This window comes from Schistocerca piceifrons, chromosome 5 (genome assembly GCF_021461385.2).
Source record: "Schistocerca piceifrons isolate TAMUIC-IGC-003096 chromosome 5, iqSchPice1.1, whole genome shotgun sequence".
Taxonomy (NCBI): domain Eukaryota; kingdom Metazoa; phylum Arthropoda; class Insecta; order Orthoptera; family Acrididae; genus Schistocerca; species Schistocerca piceifrons.
In genome coordinates, this window is record NC_060142.1 from 335,657,093 (window position 1) to 335,677,292 (window position 20,200).

The following is a 20,200-nucleotide window of genomic DNA, read 5'->3' on the forward strand; positions in this document are numbered from 1 at the left end:
TCTAGGCAACAGATTTGTAACCTCAGGGAAGTAGTGAATCACCATCAGTCATTTTGTTGCCAGCAAGGTTGGCATTACATAGGTATTAATGACTAGATAAATGTGTTGTCGAGTCAAGTAACCATTGATAGTGAATATCTGGGAGGAAGCAATGGAATGATACAGGTGTGCCGCACCCATAGGGAATTGCTAGTTGCCGATAATAAATCTCCAAATAAGTTCATGTTGAAGATTGAATTTGAGAGGCAAGATGATGTGGTCATAAGTCTTGACGAAAAATCCAGTTGCAACATACATGTAAATTCTATTGGTATTAACTGTGAAAGACAAGAAGGGTAAACTCGGTTGTCAGTGTTTATATCAATGAGGAATTGTAACTTGGAGAAGTGCTCTGTTGTGAAAATCAACAGTTGTTCATTTTGAAATGATGAGTTGCTGTCACTACAGATTTCCAGCAACATTTTTCTTGCCACAGGATGATCGATACAGCTGGGCTGAAACTCCAAATTTTCTGTGATACCTGCAGATTTTCTAACTGGTGAGCAAATATTTTTTTTTCTGGGAGAGCATCATTGATGTGACACATAGGGGAGTGCCATATTTGGAGGGCTTCTACTTGCATAGGTAGTTTGCAGTTCATCCATAGGTTTGCTTGTCCTAGTGGAGATGGTTGCAGCAACCTTAGATGGGCACATGTCGACTGTTTGGTCAAAAGTTTTAGATTTTGTCGTGATATGTATAGATTATGCGACTGATGTAACATGAATAGTTCTGTATGATGCAGTGATATGTTTGTTGTTTCAAGGATCAAAGGATGTGTAGAGAAAATACAACATAAATGAAAACTTACTCTCCACAAATCCAAGATACTGCAACGTTTGCTGGCAAAACAGCGTCCTCATTTTAGGACAGGCGTACATGTGAACTTAGCTCACCTAAACTCTCTCTCTTTTTTTTCTTTTTTTTTTCTGCTTAACACACAAATATTTTTGGGCCTTTTTTATGTAGAAAACACTGTAACAGAGCTAATTTCCTCAATATGCTATGGAATGACACTTGTCATAGATGGAAGAGGTCGGTGTTGACTTTATATTCAACTAGGATTATGCATCTGTAGATTTTCAGTACAGTATGTGGGCTACCTCAGTAACTGATAGCCACAAAAAATTTGCACTCAGTTGGCAGATGTAAAGAAATCAGGCCAACATCACTTTTTGGGTATCTGTAGTGTATTGTATAATCCTAGCACCTTCACAAATTTCTGTTTTGTGATTGACACACAGTTAAGTTATATATGGCATCATTTCTTGATATCTCAGTAATACAGTGATCTGTAATGTATTTGTGGAGGTGTCTAATATGATCTTATTGCCGCTCTCAACAGAATTAGAATGTTTATTTTCCATGAAGCTCATTTGGTAAAATTAAAAATATTACTTGAATTTTCAGCTGGACAAATTTGTTTTACACTATTGCAAGTGGACTTTGACAGGTTGAACGTCTAAGAACATTTTGTCACATGGTTTTTGCCATATGTGTGTGTTAATGGTACTGGCATAGTATCTGTGATCAGTTGTAATACACTGTTAATTTTAAATTTCGTTCTGTAAAGTATGACATCTGCTCTGTTCCAGCCACTGGCAGTGCCAGGGAGAGTCCTAGTAGGAGAAGGAGTCCTTACAAAGATGTGTCGCAAAAAACCGAAAGCTCGACAGTTTTTCCTGTTTAATGACATACTTGTTTATGGCAACATCGTCATTAACAAGAAAAAGGTAAGAGAGGCTAAAAGCAGATGTTTGCACATCTCTCCATGTCAGTTTTGAGGCAACCAGTGGCAGGATATTATGTAATAGCCAATGAATAACTGTTAACTTGAAACTTCCTGGCAGATTAAAACTGTGTGCTGGACCGAGACTCGAACTCGGGACCTTTGCCTTTCGCGGGCAAGTGCTCTACCAACTGAGCTACCCAAGTGCGACTCACGCTCCGTCCTCACAGCTTTACTTCTGCCAGTACCTCGCCTCCTACCTTCCAAACTTTACAGAAGCTCTCCTGCGAACCTTGGAGGTTCTGTAAAGTTTGGAAGGTAGTAGGCGAGGTACTGGCAGAAGTAAAGCTGTGAGGACGGGGTGTGAGTCGTGCTTGGGTAGCCCAGTTGGTAGAGCACTTGCCCGCGAAAGGCAAAGGTCCCGAGTTCGAGTCTCGGTCCGACACACAGTTTTAATGTGTAAGGAAGTTTCATATCAGCGCACACTCCGCTGCAGAGTGAAAATCTCATTCTGGAAACTGTTAACTTGTCTTCAAGCCACTAATGTACCGTACAAATTAATTGTATTTTGTGGATGGCATTTGTTCACACTCTACTTTTGACACATATTGAAATTTCTGTAATTTAGCACCTTTGTCTGGAATATGAATCTTGGCTGTGATGATAAAATTATATGAATTACAAGTGTTGAGTGGACGGACCTTTCTTCATTTTCTTCTTTTGCTGCTTACATGAGTTTTTTTTATGTATCTGACTGCACTTTAATACTGTCTGTGTTGAAATATTTCTAATAATTTTGTCTCAAAGGTGGAATCTACATTGTGATGGCAGACTGATCTGTATCACTGCCTGAGTTGTTTGTTAGATTGGAAGGTGACAATTTGATTGGGTTGATGAAGGTAGTGAATGTGAACATTATATCTAAGTGATGGTGACGGACTGATCTGTAGTGTAGTGTAGTGTAGTGTGTAGGTTACACTGGAATGTGAGAATTTGGTTGAGAGCTTTTGGCCAAACCAACGTGAAAGTGAAATCTTGTTAGAGGTGACAGTGATTTTTTGTGCAACTCCCAACGTCTTCCATATTTTAAGGACTAAATATGACACTATGGACTATAAGACTTGATTTTTAAGTTTTTTTTTTTAAGTCGTTTTTACCATGTTTATTACTAGACTGCGAAACCAGACAAAAAAAAAATTAGTTTATAAAGTCGAACTTACCTTTAAAGTGCCTGAATCATCTGAACTTTCTTCTACTTCTTCTTTTCTTCATCCTCTTTGTCATCCTCTTCGTATATAAGACAGTCTTCACTGCCATTGAGAGGGTTACTTATGCTGCACTTCTTGAAAGATTTAGCAATAATGTCTTCTCTCACTCTAGATCCACAATTGTTTTATCCACTGACATACTTGTTTGATTGCAGGTAATTTTAAAGCTCCCTTTGGCGTGAATTTGTGTTGGGTTTCATCCATTGTCTATTTGTTTCGCTCCTCTCCCATGTACACTGTAAATGGTTTAGATATTTATTGAATCATCAAGAGGTTGCGATTGTGAAGTCAGTCCTTCCGGAATAACAGCAAGCATTTCTCTGTTCCAGTTTTTGACTGCTAAACTGATACAGCACAAAAAGAGAACTCTTCTTCAATAAAGCACCTGTCCTTCTCTCACTCTGTCTGTTAATCCATAATTTCATATCAGCTTAATCCATCCACTGTTTGGCATGTACATGAACAACAACACATCGCCATATTTCAGAAGGTTTTGGCATTGTATTTTACTTAGAAATGATTATAGGATTAAGTTTGATACCGCCAACACAATGTGAAAGGATAACAGTGGAGTGAATTTTTCATGTCCACTTGTTTTTATAGTTACAGTTTCAGCGCCTTTCAGTTATGTTACTTGGGATATCAAATGCCAGAGGAGTTTCGTCCATATTCGCTATTTGGCTTAGTTCTACACTTGTTTTCTTTCAATGTTGAGTAATGAAGTGATGGAAAGATAATATTTTCTCTTCATACTCTTGTGGCATATTCTGATATATTTTGGTTTCGGTTTGCATGCTAAATCCATGGCGCTTTATAAAACTATAGCACCAACCTCGGGCTTGGCAGCCAGATACTGTGATTTTGTGTGTGTGTGTGTGTGTGGGGGGGGGAGTATGTTTGGCTGTTTTGTCTATTCTTATGAAGGCCTGTTTGGTTAAAGGTATATTTGACAGTCTTTTTGTTGTGCGTATCTGCAACTCAGCATCTCCGATATATGGTGAGTAGGAACGAGCCTTTTCATAATCTTATCATTATTCCATCCTGGATCTCCTAGTTTTGGCCATTTTGCATTCAGTCCTCTATTTGCACATTTAGTCTTATCCGTTTTTTTCAGTTGTTCTTTACTATACCATGAATTGCGAATGGTTTTTTTTCTTTCCGTGGAGGGCCAAAATGCCACTCAGCTGCTCTGTTTCTATGTTCTTCTGCATATGCTATTCCTTTCAATTTATAACCTACATCATATGAATACATTTTATTTGTTCCATTACAAAACTAGCTACGAACAAAAGTATCGTACTGTTACCAATAGCCCAAATCGCTTTCAATTAGAGTTCACTGGCACCGTAAACCGCAATGACGCATCATACGCTATACACTGTCCTGGGTTTGTGATGATGAGGTGGGAGGGAGACAGTGTTAGCAAACGTTTGAATCTCCGCAAATCATGGGCGTCGCATCGGTGTACTGCTCTTGTCAATTGAATCTCTTAAGTTGCCAGATAGGTTTTCCTTAGCTTCGAGTATGTGGCCATTTGTAAGACTGGTGAGGATTTTAAATCAAACAATGGACATGTTTACATTAATTTCGAGGCAATTTTTTGACGAAAAAAGGGCATTTTATAGACTGTAAAATGGTATATTAGCTTGGAAGGTGATAGTTTTTTTCCATTATTTTTTGGTTACTTGCATTGAGAATCCTGTTGTTCATATGTCAGTAACAGAAATACCAAGATAAAGCAAAAGCATTTAATGAAAACCCCACATTAAATTACCCATAATTTGTTTGTGTGTATTTGCTCCTACAAACAGCGTTTTTCTCCGAAAGTTCAGTTCTATTGTACTCTAGTAACAAGTATGTTAAGGTTGTTGTTTTGTTAGATATCTAATATTTCTCCATCAGTCAAAATGAAAACATTGTTATGTCATTGGCTGTACAAATCACCTGTTCTGTCATCTTAACTTCCCACGACGACTGTTGAAATATGTTAACAATGTACAGTTAGAGGTTAGAAAGTGGATGGTCCTTTGTAAAATTTTATCAGAAACTGTACTGTCATATTTTGTTTCATAAACATTATCCTATAGTCCCACTCCCCCTCCCCTCGGCCCCAGACGTCCACTCCTTTGCTTCAGTATTAGCCATCTCCTTGTCATTTTTGCTGTGTTTGCTCTCCCACCCTCTGCTCATTATCAGATAATCCCCTAACTATGTGCCACCTAATATACTTCACAACACATTCTAATAAACCTTCACTTCTTCCTATGAATACCCACTGTCCTTGCTGCATACCATTTCGTACCCCTTCCAATTTCTTATGTCCACCTTTCATCAATCTGCCCATATCCCCCCTCAAGTATATGACATTGGCTCATTTTCGGATAATGTAACCAGAGTCATCTCACTCTACTGTGCCCCTTTCTTGTTGCTTCACACTGGTCGTAGTTATTGATTAGTGTGCAGTAGTACAAGAAATTAGTTAATAATTACCTTAGTGTAGTAGATGTAACACTACTGTCACTCCTGACAATGCCGCCCCCCCCCCCCCCCCAATTGATAATAAAGAAGTGATTTGTATTTTCCAAGTAGGAGTCAGTCCAATTCTATATATGGGGTGATATTCTGCAGGAACTTACTTTATTTGCAACCATCAACTATCGCGCATTCTTCTGAAGGTAACAAAAATGAAATGAAAGTGTTCTATTGTTTTCTTCTGCCAAATGATCATTGTGATTTGACAGAGTTCCATGTAATACACACTTACCCAATACTGTTTTAAGGAGTTTGTGTTTGGTCTCCAAAAATTGTAAAATATGTTAATGAGACTGATCAGTAGATAGCTCCAGGGATCTGTGCTCTGATCCTTAAATGATAGACAGACATGCACTTCATGGTGTTCCTCTTGCATGGCTGGAGTTGTTTCTTAACAACAGAAAAAAAAGATCAGATTATGGAATTATGTGAAAGGAATAAGAATGCATTCGGAATGGGGAAAACGTTAAATTATGCTATCACATAAGGTTCGATGCTTGGCCTGCTCATGTTCTTGGCCGATATAAATCGATGAAAAAGTCTCGTCATTTTGCATGGTGTTCTTGATCCCTAAAATTGACTATTGTGCACTTAAAGGTGTTACAGCATAGTGGTTAGTGAATGAGACTGACATGCAGAAGTTTGTGTGTTTGCACCTCATCAGTTGCTTCAAAATTTTGTAATTTTAAATAGTCATTGAAACGACAATTAGTTGGTTTGAATTCAATTTTTTTTTTTTTTTTTTTTTTTTTTTTTTTTTTTTTTTTTAAATTATAACCTTCTGTCACGCCATTGTAATCATTGTATTAATTTTTACACTTACTCTTTTTTTTCTTCCATTTTTCCATTTGGAGTCTTTGTGCTTGAGATTTTAATTTTTTCTGTATCAATTTCAATTTAATTTCTTCTGTTTCATCATCTTATATTTTTGTCCCCATTACTGCAATTATTATTTCTATCCGTCCTTTTTGCTCATTTATTTATAGTCCCTTCTTTTGTTTAAATCTTTGTGTGTTATTTTGTCCATAGCGCAAAAGGAATTTGTGTTTTAAGTGTTTGTATGACAATTGCCATCCAAAAATAAGTACACCTTGTAAGTAAGGAAAAATACATTTTTGACACATTTGCACAGCCAATATAAATAGATTATTTCATCTTTCGTAATTTAATTTATATATTGACATTTGAAGACATTTAAATAGTGTGACAGATTAATAAAAATAATTAAAAGTCACATCCAAAGAGATTCCAAATGAAAAAAGAAGGAATAATAAGAGCAAATCAAAAAGTCAATATGATGATAAAATTGATGTGAAACAGGATTAGAAAGTTTAAAAATTACATTTAAACCAAATAACTGAATAAAAGTAAACATCGATAATAATTTTAAAAAAACCTTCTGCATGTCAGCCACATATGCTAACCACTACACTATAACACGATTATATGTATATCTGTTGATGTTAGGACTACAGAACAATTACACAAAACAACGAAATTTTTTTCGTTGATTACTTGCAAGTGAGGGCCCACGAAGGTGAATGGCTGCTGGGTCTCTAACCTACACCACAATATAGACAGTTTCAAAAAGTTGATTGCACAGTGTGGACCTCTCCTTGTTAGTAGTAAAAGAGGTGGTGTTGTTTCAGAGTAGCCGTTTTATTTATAATATATACGTGTATAAAGAAATTTAGAAGTAATGCTCACAATTATCAATATGAGCAGATTAGCTGTTATAATTGGCTGTTAGCATGCTATAGAGAAATGATTGCTTTTGCCTGTTTGTGTATAACTAGACTTGTACCACATCCCTGAAGGTTCTCCTTCATGCTGGGATTTATGGAATACAATGTATGGATGCGTGTATGAATGAATAAATGAATTTTTTCCCCTGTGCCAAATGGACCATTGTCCAGTTACACGATACAATGATACCTCAAGAAAATGTTGTCCAATTACTCAAGAAAATACTAAAGCAGACCTATTTGCTTATTTTAATGAAAAGGCATTGCTTTTACGGTCGTAATGAATTTCATTACACATTGTTACATTAACAATTTTTATGGTACGCTAGACATAGTGCACATTCACATTTTTGTGTGGTGAGCATATACTGCATATTAGGAGTCTTTGATCACTAGTTACTTCAATTTTTAATGGTAAATGTGTAAGGTTGAGTTTTATATGTGAAGATATTATATGAAATAACAACAATATGGAAATGATAGATTGCTACTCACCACATTGAAGAGGCGTTGAGTTACAGATAGGTGCATTGAGAAGGTGTACTATAAATACTTCAGCTTTCAGACAAAGTCCTTCTACAGAAGTTGAAAAATAACACACATTCAAACAGCAGCAGCTCGTACACATGACCACTGTCTCAGGGCGCTAAGGCCCAGGTAACGACCTCTATTCGGGCTTTAGTGCCTGGAGACAGTGGCCATGTGTGCGCAAGTTGTTCTTATGTGAATGTGTGTGGATGTGTGTTTTGTTTAGAAGGACATTGTCCAAAAACTGGAATATTTCCAGTGTACTTTTTCATTGTGCCTGTATGCATCTCGTGCTTCCTCTGTGTGGTGAGCAATAAACTATCCTTTCTGTGTTGTTGTTATTCCATCCTGGGCTTTCCATTGTTTGAAAGAGTTGTATTTGTGGACACTAGAGGTTTCACAGATGTAAGTTTCTTTACATCACTGTTGGAAATGATTTCCAGTATCTGTATGATTGCGTTTTGTGGTGTTAGTATAATAGATGATCACTGTTGATTAGGTTAGATGCATACATGTAAAAATATCACAGTTAATAGTATGTGGATTGTAAAACGTTCATGAAGACATTCACCTGCTTGCTTTGTTATTGTGATGTACGTACTTGAATAATTTAGGGTATTTTAAACTTTCGAATTTGCATTTATTGACTAAGACCACCTACTGTTCAATATTTATTCTGTTCACAGTATAATAAGCAGCACATCATACCGCTTGAAGAAGTGAAACTGGAATCACTTGAAGATGATGGACGTAAGTACACATTCATTTATAAACTCCAGAAAGATATTGGGTACTGAAAACTTTGCTTTTAAGAAAAGGGTCCAAAAATATTCGTAGAAGCCTTTTACTAAGCAAACTGAATGTAATTTATTCATTAAAAGAGTAGTTCCCTCTTGCATCGCCATCGCCCCCCCTCCATAAGTAATCCTTTGCCACGTGCCCCCTTCCTGCGTGCCCCTCGTCCCACTCCCCTTCAAGCTTCCCTCCCTAAGCTGCTATAGTATTTGTTTTGAAATATGATCTTTGTTGTGGTTTCCTTTTATTACTTATTATGTTTTTTATATCATTTTTATCCCAAATAAAGTTTAGTGGTCAAGGACCATTCAGCCTGCTACATGGGACTAGGAATGCTATAATTATGACACTTGTTTGTCAGTCTTGTATGGATAGGGTTCTGGGAACATAAAATACCTATGGTTTAATAATACTCAGAAGACACAAAACTGAATTTTAAATTACCTTAAGTCTAATTTATTATCCTTTGCGCATATTTGCATTCCAAGGATGCGTTGGTAATACTGTGTGTTAAACACCATTCAACATGATATTATCAAGTACGGCAAATTATAAGCATATTAATTGCACTACAACACTGTCGATGGGTGTGTTGCAGTATGACAATGCTGCCCCTTCCAGTTCCATGAATGTAGTGAGATGTATTTCAATTCCTGATGGTGAATCACCAAAAATACCATTTTTTTTTTTATTATTTAAAAGCAGGAGGAATAAGGCTTCTAGTTATAAATACAAAATCAAATCGGCGGGAGTAGGTTTCATAATGAATAAAAAATTAGGAGCACAACTGAGCTACTATGAACAGCATAGCAAACACATTATTGTAGTCAAGATAGACACGAACCCACACCTACCACGGTAGTACAAGTTTATATGCCAACTAGCTCTGCAGAAGATGAAGAGATTGAAGAAATGTATGATGAGATAAATTATTTAGATAGTGAAGAGAGATGAAAATTTAATAGTCATGGGGGACTGGAATTTAATAGTAGGAAAAGGAAGAGAAGGGAAAGAAGTAGGTGAATATGGAATGGGGGTAAGGAATGAAAGAGGAAGCTGGCTGGTAGAATTTTGCACAGAGCATAACTTGAACTTGGTTTAAGAATCATGAAAGAAGGGCGTATATGTGGAAAAGGCCTGGAGACACTTGAAGATTTCAGATAGATTATATAATCGTAAGACAGATTTAGAAACCAGGTTGTAAATTTCCAGGGGCAGATGTGGACTCTGACCACAATTTATTGGTTATGAACTGTAGATTAAAACTGAAGACACTGCAAAAAGGTGGCATTTTAAGAAGATGGGACACGGATACAGTGAAAGAACCAGAGGTTGTGGAGAATTTCAGAGAGCGTATTAGGGAAAGTTTGACACTAATGGAGCAAAGAAATTCAGTTGAAGAAGAAAGGGTAGCTCTGATCAATGAAGTAGTGAAGGCATCGGATCAAGTAGGTAAACAGATAAGGGCTAGTAGAAATCCTTGGGTAACAGAAGAGAGATTGAATTTAATTGATGAAAGGAGAAAATATAAAAATGCAATAAATGAAGCAGGCAAAAAGGAATACAAATGTGTGAAAAACGAGATCGAGACAGGAAGTGAAAAAGGCTAAGCAGGGATGGCTAGAGGACAAATGTAAGGATGTAGAGACATGTATCACTAGGGGGTAAGATAGATGCAGCCTACAAGAAAATTAGAGAGACCTTTCGAGAAAGGAGAACCACTTGTATGAATATCAAGAGCTCAGATAGAAAACTAGTTCTAAGCAAAGAAAGGAAGGCAGAAAGGTGAAAGAAGTATATAGAGGGTCTACACAAGGGCATTGCACTTGAGGGCAATATTATTGAAATGGAAGAGGATGTAGATGAAGATGAGATAGGAGATATGATACTGTGTGAAGAATTTGACAGAGCACTGAAAAACCGAAGTTGAAACAAAGCCTCGGGAGTGGACAACATTCGATTAGAACTACTGATAGCCTTGGGAGAGCCAGCCTTGACAAAGTTCTACTATCTGATCAGCAAGAGGTATGAGACAGGTGAAATACCCTCAGACTTATGGAAGAATATATTAATTCCAGTCCAAAAGAAAGCAAGTGTTGACAGGTGTGAAAATTACCAAACTATCAGTTTAATAAGTCGTGGCTGCAAAATACTAACATGAGTTCTTTACAGATGAATGGAAAACCTGGTAGAAGCTGATCTCAGGGAAGATTAGTTTGGATTCTGTAGAAATGTTGGAACATGTGAGACAAATACTGCCCCTACGACTTATCTTAGAAGATAGATAAGGAAAAGCACACCTACATTTCTAGCACATGTAGACTTTGAGAAAGCTTTTGACAATGTTGGCTGGAATACTCTCTTTCAAATTCTGAAGGTGGAAGGGGTCAAATACAGGGAACGAAAGGCTATTTACAATTTGTACAGAAACCAGATGGCAGTTATATGAGTCGAGGGGCATGAAAGGGAAGTAGTGGTTGAGAAGGTAGTGAGGCAGGGTTGTAGCCTATCTCCGATGTTATTCAATCTGCATATTGAGCAAGCAGTAAAGGAAACAAAAGAAAACTTTTGAGTAGGAATTAAAATCCATGGAGAAGAAATAAAAACTTTGAGATTTGCTATGACATTGTAATTCTGTCAGAGACGGCAAAGGACCAGGAAGAGCAGTTGAACGGAATGGACAGTGTCTTGAAAGGAGGATATAAGATGAACATCAGCAAAAGCAAAACAAAGATAATGGAATGTAGTCAAACTAAGTCGGATGATGATGAGTGAATTGGATTAGGAAATGAGATACTTAAATTAGTAGACGAGTTTTGCTATTTGGGCAGTAAAGTAACTGATGATGGTTGAAATAGAGACGATATAAAATGTAGACTGACCATGGCAAGGACAGCGTTTCTGAAGAAGAGAAATTTGTTAACATCGAGTGTAGATTTAAGTGTCAGGAAGTCGTTTCTGAAAGTATTTGTATAGAGTGTAGCCATGTATGGATGTGAAACATGGACGATAAATAGTTTGGACAAGAAGAGAATAGAAGCTTTCGAAATGTGGTGCTACAGAAGAATGCTGAAATTTAGATCGGTAGATCATGTAACTAATGAGGAGGTACTGAACAGAATTGGGGAGAAGAGTAATTTGTTGCACAACTTGACTAGAAGAAGGCATTGGTTGGTACGACACATTCTGAGGCATCAAGGGATCATCAATTTAGTATTGGAGTGGTGCGCTGAGGTTAAAAATTGTAGAGGGAGACCAAGGTATGAATACACTAAAAAGATTCAGAAGGATGTAAATTGAGTAGTTACTCGGAGATGAAGAGGCTTGCACAGGATGGAGTAGCATGGAGAGCTGCATCAAGCCAGTCTCTGGACTGAAGACCACAGCAACAACAACAATTCGACATTGATCGGTTCACACAAACACTAAAGTGAACAAACATGGGACTTAAGATTATCCCATTCAGTATCAGTTTTCGGCACACTGCTCAATATTTACACCAGATCTGTTTGCCCTATATCAGGCCACAGAGTATAACTGACGACACAGACTTTTCAGTTGTGTCATCTGCTCAGACGGTCTCAGCAGCCTTCAAAGCGTCTGTGTACTGTACACTGTCCATCCCTTAGTGCATTGGGTTCAGGATAACTGTCACTTGTTCACTCTTGCTGAAGCCACTGTGCTATTGATGTGGGTTTCTGGTCATCTCTGTCTGACAGGAAACGAGGCTGCTGACGGTGCTGCCAAGGCTGCAGTCCTCATACTCAGTCCACTAGTTCCTATATTCCCTCTGATGATCTGTGTTGCCATCTGTCAGGAGGTGGCGTCACTTTGGCATTGCCACTGGTCCTCCTTTCATGGGAATAAGCTCCAGGTTATTAAGCCTCTCCCAGTGGGTTGGATGACCTCCTCCCGCCCCTCCCACTGTGAGGGAGTCATTTTGACTTGGTTGCTTATTGGGCACTGCCTTTTTAGCCATTGTCATTTGTTAAGTGGCGCTCCCCCACCACTTCGTACACGTTGTGCCCAAAGTTTAACTGTCCGTCATTTCCTGACAGATTATTGGTTAAAATGGTTGTTTATATTGTTTGGGTTAAAATATAAATTTGTGAGGTGGAATGTTAAAATTTATTTGTAGCTCCTTTTATGAATCTGTGAAATGTAAATAATAAACTAGGATTAGCTACAGTATTATTTTGAATGTTAATTATACTTAACAGGGTACTATTAGTTAAGGTCTTTAAACCCAAAGAATTTGGCAGTACCTCATTCCATTCAGAAGAATGCCCTTTTTTTTTTTTACCATTTATGTTCCTGATTGGGTTTGCCATCTGAGTTATTGGCCATTTTAGCAAATGATGTGCAACCTGTCTACTGCGTTTTACTTTTTATCTATCATAGCAATATGGAAAAGGCCATTTAAATTTTTAGTTCTGCACCTCTGTTTCTTTATGGTGTATTTTATAGACCTCCCTCCATGTTACTGTTTTTATCTGTCTTCTCTTAAGCCAATTGGGATTGACATGTAGGTGTTTTTTAACTCCTCTCTGTCTTCGTGTTCTATAGTTTTGACATGGGTGTGTATGACCCGAGTGTTTTGAGCCATAAAACAAAACAAACAAATAATTATCTCAAAAGTGAATTAGCAATTTCATACAAGCAATGGTAGCAAGCACATTGTCTGAGCTCCATTTGATGTGACTGGAATTCCGACTCTTTGACTCCTTCCACTAAACTATCACACTAAATGCTCTCACCCAGCATCAACAATCACACATTATTCAAGGCATTGTGATGGGCTAGCGATTACTTTGGAATTCTGTCTTGGCAAAACCAGGAGCAGCTGCAATATACTCACTGACATAAAGCTGATGGATGCATTTACGATTGATGATAAATATCCTGACGTGATGATATAGGACCCTTACAGCTACATTAATGGAGGTTATCAGATAATAGTGGATCATATTACGAAAGTCTCTTTCTGCCCTCAGTGATACATTAGGACTACTTCTCTAGGGTGAAAAAGTGGAGGCAAAAGAATGTGTATCAGCAATGTGTGAAATATATTGTTGGTAATAAAATCAACCTTATATTTATGCATTGATTAAAAATATGTTTTGCTACACTGGATGCAGAAGATAAAAACAGAGGAAGTACACCATGCACACTCAACATTACCACATGCCCCTCCCCATTGTGCCCCCCTCCTTTTGACACCTACTTTCCTGCTTACCCCACTCATGTCAAACCCCCTCTACATGTCATCCCCACCTATCAATCTCCCTCTCATGTCATCCCCACTTGTGCTACATCACCCCCTTCCATCTGCTATAGTGTTTTAGCTCCCTCTACCACTTCCTTCCTGTGTTGTACATGTTTTACTGCTGGTGACATGCTTCGTCCCACGCTTCGGTGTGGGTAGGCACATATTTTTCCAAGCTTGTTCCCTGCGTTTTACGTTCTGTTTTATCTTACTTCCCCTTCTCCCTCTTCGTGCTTTCCCCTTCTCCCTCTTCGTGCTTTCCCCTTCTCCCTCCTCGTGCTTTCCCCTTGTCCCTCCTCGTGCTTTTCCTTCCCCCTCCTCGTGCTTTCTCCTTCCCACTCCTGGTGCCTCACCGTCCCCTTCCAATTCTCCCCACCCCTTCTGCCCCACCCATTTTCCATCTCCCCTTCCCTCTCTGCCCTCCCTTTGCCCCTCCCATTCCACATCTCCCCTCCCCTTCCCCCGTCCCCTTCCCCCCATCCCCTTCCCCCTGTCCCCTTCCCGCCGTCCCCTTCCCCCTCTCCTTCCCCCACTCCTTCCCCCACTCCTTTCCCCATCCCCATTCCCCCTCCCCTTTCCCCCTCCCCATTACCCCTCCCCTTCGCCCTCCCATTCCCCCTCCCCTCCCCTTCCCCTCCAATTCCCCCTCTCTCCACCCATTCCCCTCTCCCCTCCCCTCCCCTTCCCTCCAATTCTCCCCACACCTTTTCCCCTTCCATTCTGCCCCTCCCCATCCCCTTCCCATTTTCTCCCTGCCCTTTCCCCGCCCCCTCCCTTTCCCCGCCCCCTCCCTTTCCCCGCCCCCTCCCTTTCCCCGCCCCCTCCCTTTCCCCGCCCCCTCCCTTTCCCCGCCCCCTCCCTTTCCCCGCCCCCTCCCCTTCCCCGCCCCCTCCCCTCTCATTCTCCCCCTCCCCTCCAACTCTCCTCCCCTTCACCCCTTCCCCCTCCCATTCTCCCCCTCCCCTTAACCCCTCCCCTCCAACTCTCCTCCCCTTCACCCCTTCCCCCTCCCATTCTCCCCCTCCCCTTAACCCCTCCCCTTCCCTCCTCGCCTTGCCATTTCCTCCCTGCTTTCACCCTTGCCTTTCCCCTCATTCTCGCCCGTCCCTCCTTATTTTTCACCCTTCCCTCCTTATTCTTTGCCCTCCTCCCCTCCCCTCACAACTCTTCAAAGCTAAGTCACTATATGCCTGAAAACATGCAGTGCAAATTATGACTGCAAATTTAAGGGAAGCAGAAGTTAACAATCTAAAACTGTCATCTTTTTTCTAAATGCATTCCTATCATCTATAGAAGTATTTTAAAATCTGTAGCGAATTTCTTAATCCCAGTCTATCCTCTGTTTTAAAGGTGACAAGAAGTTTGTGTCAGTGTGTGTTTCCTTCTTTAAGAAGCTGAGAATTCTACCAACATTTAAAGCAGTGTTGCTACTTGTCTGTTGGTGCACTTCAGGTTATACATTAGTGCACAGAAATATAGGTAACATATCAAAGTATTGTTTTATGATTGTAAAAAGGCTATGTCTGTCTCTTCAGAGGCGATTTTGTTTACCAGTCTTACGTGTCACTTCAGAGTATCCAACCATAATATCTGAATACATCAGGTTGAGTCTACACTGACCACATCATGGCAGGCATATTCCGTCGATTGTCTGGATGTCAAAGAAAGCAGGGAACTGAACATCATGGAAATCAGTGAAACTGAATGGATACAACATGATAGATAAATCTAATAGCATACTACTAAATAATCAATAAGAGGAAACAGTGACAATAAGTACAAAGATTTGTATTAGGTTCCAGGCCTTATATGTCATCGAATTTGGGTTGAACAGCACTTTGAATATGGTGGAGCCGCAAGTGTACATGCTAGTAATACGTAGGTACAGGTCCACCAATGGAAACTCTCTTTTGTGGAGACAGTAATATTGGTTTTCTGTGTTTTAGTACTGAACACACGCACCTATGGTGGGAGGAGGATGGATAGAGTTAGAAGTTTTTGTCTACAGTGTCTCTAGACGAAACAGTGTAGATTATACGTTGCTAATTACTTTAAAAATAAAAAAAAGTGCTTACAATGACATACTTCTGCTGATATTGAAATAATTTGGATGCAGTTGAATGTAGATATTTGTATCAATGTAAGAGTATACTGAAGTGATGTCCTATATTATAAGTTGAATTTTACATTGTTGGTTGTTCAGTTTTTGATATTTGAAATTTTACTTTTTTGTATGAAACGTATTGCTGCTATTCATATATAACTGACACATTAGGAGCAGCCACAGAAGACAGGAACTAGTAACACATAGGCCTATACATCTCTGTGCAATTATGATGAATACCGATGAATAAATTTAATGAGCTTTCTGCTTTCTTCGTCAGATGATATGTTAGTTTCTACCTCTCACTAAACTCTTTGAAAACTGTGATGCTGGTTTATTTTGCATACTTTCAGTTTCTGATGTTTCATGAAATTATTTTCTTCTGGGGCAGTGCAGCTGAAGTAAAGAAAATATGTATTCACCAAGAGAGAGGAATGATAATACTGTTTGAAGTTCGTAGCTGGAGATCTTGGCGAGACTTCATCAAAGCTCTTGGAATTCTCACTCACTTCCCAGTACAATTACTCTTTAATGGTACTGGTTGCTGATGATAAAAATCAGTTGTGATTTTCATTACCATGAAAAAAGATTTGAAAATAATTTCCGTATAGACTTTGTTACCTCATGTGGGTTTTTGAGTGGGATATATTTAATCCAGTGGTTATGTCATAGTAGTGCTTAGGTCTTCAACAAGCTTGTACCTGAAATAAAACAAGAAATTGAGAATGTCTATTAATTCAAAAGAAAATTTAAAAGTATGCATGGGCACTACTGCTGTAAATTATTTAATTATATATATTTATGCATGAAGATGTCTATTTCTGAGCAGTAGCAATGTTAATTGTAAGCAGGTATGTGTTGCTCTATGGTAAATGTGGTCCTGTAGGCATTAATGTAATAGAAGAATATAAACAGCAAGTACTTAGTATAACTTGGAAGCAGCAGGTTAAACATTAAACATTAAAATGTTTTTGCAGTTCACAGATTTAGTTTCTAAGAGATGTTTCTGTTTTGTTAATTTATTCCTTGACTTCCACTCATTCATGAAGGTTATCCTCCATGGTGGATCTACAGAGTAGGAATGATCAAGTCATTAAAAGAAAGGTTGCTTTGTGTTTAAATATGTAGAAGTGTGATAAATAATTCAAAAAATTTCTGATATTTCTGCCATCGTCGAAATCATTCCAGATTTCTGTTTGTAAAAATTTCATTTGGCATGCCTCTCATTTAATGTCTTTCAAATGAGTGAACCACTTCAGAAGTGTAGCAGTACTTGACAGTGGCTTGTGAAGTCAGTACTAAGGTAAAGGAATCCACATTGTGACATAACTCGATGAACTCGAGTATCACATCACTTTTTTTTAAAAATTTTTAATAGCTGTTTTGTAGTTACCAAGTGAGGTGGTACAGTGGTTAAGACAGCTGATGTGGATTTAGAAGAAGTAGGGCTCAAATCTCTATACAACTATCCAGGCTCGAATCTCTGTGCAACTATCCAGGTTTCCAATGGTATTTCTGAATAGGTTGATTGACTTATCCAACTGAAACACTACTACATGTTTAATGATGTTGATGCCCAAAGGATGTTTAACTGTATACTTGCTTCACTTCATTCACAGTGAATATTTATTGGTGGACATGGTGAGGTGTCCCATCTTGCTAAAAATGTCTCGAAGTTTGATCCTGATGTGAATTGGACAAGACCTCAACAAGGATCAGAAAATCTTTTTAGAATAGCACTGTGGCCATGAAATGCAAGCCCAAATGCCAAACACTGACTGGATTTATTATCCACAGAATAACTCACTAACAGTACTACATTGGACTTTACAATCTGGTAGCTTTGTAGAGACATGCACTGTCTCATTTCTTGGGATGCACATCAAAAAGGAGTTGATTATTGTTTGGAAGCCCAAACTATGGAACTTAACTAGGAGGCACTCCACAAAACGGCACATGGTGTTGCAGACTCTGGGGAAATACTTGTGATGATGATGATGATGATGATGATGATGATGATGATGATGCTAATATGTCAACTGGAGAACTTGCATCGCTGCACGACCCCCTGAAGTACCTCGAACATAAAAAATACAAGCAACTTAAACGGAAATTGTACAGCTATTTCAACTAACAAATGCTCACTTCATTTTTTTGAATATCGCTTGCAAATAATCAAGCTTGCTTAGTTGTAAAAGCTGTTGATGGTGCTGATGCCACCCAGACTCTTGTTTATTTCATAAAATACTTCTGCCCCTATAATTGAGTTAAAAGAACATCTGAATATTACACTTTACATACTCAACATAAAATTTATACATGTATTTTCTGACTTTGTTAGTTATAAATCTTTAATGTGCAGCTGATATCCCAACTATATATCTTTACATTACTTGAACTCCCTTTTTGGAGTAGTCAACATGCACTATAGCATTACAACATAATATCATATTGCAAAAGTTACATTTTGATTCATGTTATACATTCATATGTGTTTCTTCTCTCTCTCTCTCTCTCTCTCTCTCTCTCTCTCTCTCTCTCTCTCTCATTTATTGTAATCCACATAAACCCCTTTTTGGGGACCGACGGCCTTTGTAGTCTGGCCCCTTCAATCCCCCCCCCCCCCCCCCCCTTTTTGGGGCTGGATGCAGTTCCAGTTCACTTTCAGGTATCAAACTCTTTACTCTCTCAACATATAGGTAAATACAGTTGCTTACAGTCTTCGGTGTTCGAACTAGTCAGTCACAGTTAGTTATATAAAGTACTGTGGATGATGTTGACACAGTAGATATTAAATAAAATGTAATGCTTCCAGTGGGTCACTTGTGGTCTTCTAATAAATGCATTTAAGTAATTCTTTCAGCATTAAAAGTAATCACAGATAAATTTGCAGTGACCTCCTTTCTCACTGCCTCTTAATTATGAATGTTAGTGAACTTGCTGGTTCAGTCGTGGGCAAGTGTAAACTAGTTCCATTCATTCATTAACTATAAATACTATATACTTCACTAACAATGTCAGAAGCTTTCTAGGTGGCACTACTTCAGACAGTCCCGTTATAATGGGTTAAGATAAATAGAGAGAAAAAGGAGGAATCTTGCCATTGAGCTATTGAATAGTAAACAGAGGAAAAGATACATCGGCACCCCTTGTAGTGGTAGTAGGAAAGGAAATGAAGATTAGGAATGATAGGATTGAAGAAAGAGATGACACCCAAAAGGCAGGTACCCTTCCCACTCCCCACCCTGGATTCCCAAAACGAAGTATGTGTACACCATTCCTCCCAGCCTTCAAGACAATGGTCTGTAGAAGCCCCTGATGATAAATTCCATAATGCTTATGGCTTTATGGAGTATAGCATAGACTGCATCTTCAAATTTTATATTTTAACTTCTTGACAAGTATCACATGATTTCAATATTTTCTTGACTTGTTGGGACATGTTCCGGAGATAATACTATCTCGTATGAATTGCTTCTTTGCTCCACATTGGGTGTACCCTAGGTGTGTGTGTACCAGGTTAATAAAGTAATACTATCTTTGGAAATACACAGTAACCAGTTCTTGACGCTTTTTTTTTCCACGATAAAGTAATTTTTCGTGAATTTTCCAGGTCATGTTATTGTCATCTGGGTTTTGCTCTAAACATGGTTATTTAACATCTCACCCATTTTTTAAATTCCTACAAAGTAATCTACTGTCATGTTCATATTTGTTAACTTTTAGAAAGTATATAGCAAAATCCCAAAGAAAGCAGGTGTTGACAGATGTGAAAATTACCGAACTATCAGCTTAATAAGTCACAGCTGCAAAATACTAACACGAATTCTTTACAGACGAATGGAAAAACTAGTAGAAGCCAACCTCGGGGAAGATCAGTTTGGATTCCGTAGAAACACTGGAACACGTGAGGCAATACTGACCTTACAACTTATCTTAGAAGAAAGATTAAGGAAAGGCAAACCTACGTTTCTAGCATTTGTAGACTTAGAGAAAGCTTTTGACAATGTTGACTGGAATACTCTCTTTCAAATTCTAAAGGTGGCAGGGGTAAAATACAGGGAGCGAAAGGCTATTTACAATTTGTACAGAAACCAGATGGCAGTTATAAGAGTCGAGGGACATGAAAGGGAAGCAGTGGTTGGGAAGGGAGTAAGACAGGGTTGTAGCCTCTCCCCGATGTTGTTCAATCTG

The 20,200-nt window shown here is 38.6% G+C and overlaps 1 protein-coding gene across 2 annotated transcripts in view; it reads left to right on the forward strand.

Moving 5' to 3' along the window:
- LOC124798430 (pleckstrin homology domain-containing family F member 2) overlaps positions 1 to 20,200 on the forward strand; it is a 138,732-nt gene that overhangs the window by 12,159 nt on the left and 106,373 nt on the right. For both annotated transcript variants that reach the window (XM_047261839.1, XM_047261838.1), the window contains exons 3-4: positions 1,635 to 1,772; positions 8,528 to 8,591. In XM_047261839.1, the coding sequence (XP_047117795.1) occupies positions 1,635 to 1,772; positions 8,528 to 8,591 (202 nt within the window). The remainder of the gene's footprint in view (positions 1 to 1,634; positions 1,773 to 8,527; positions 8,592 to 20,200) is intronic.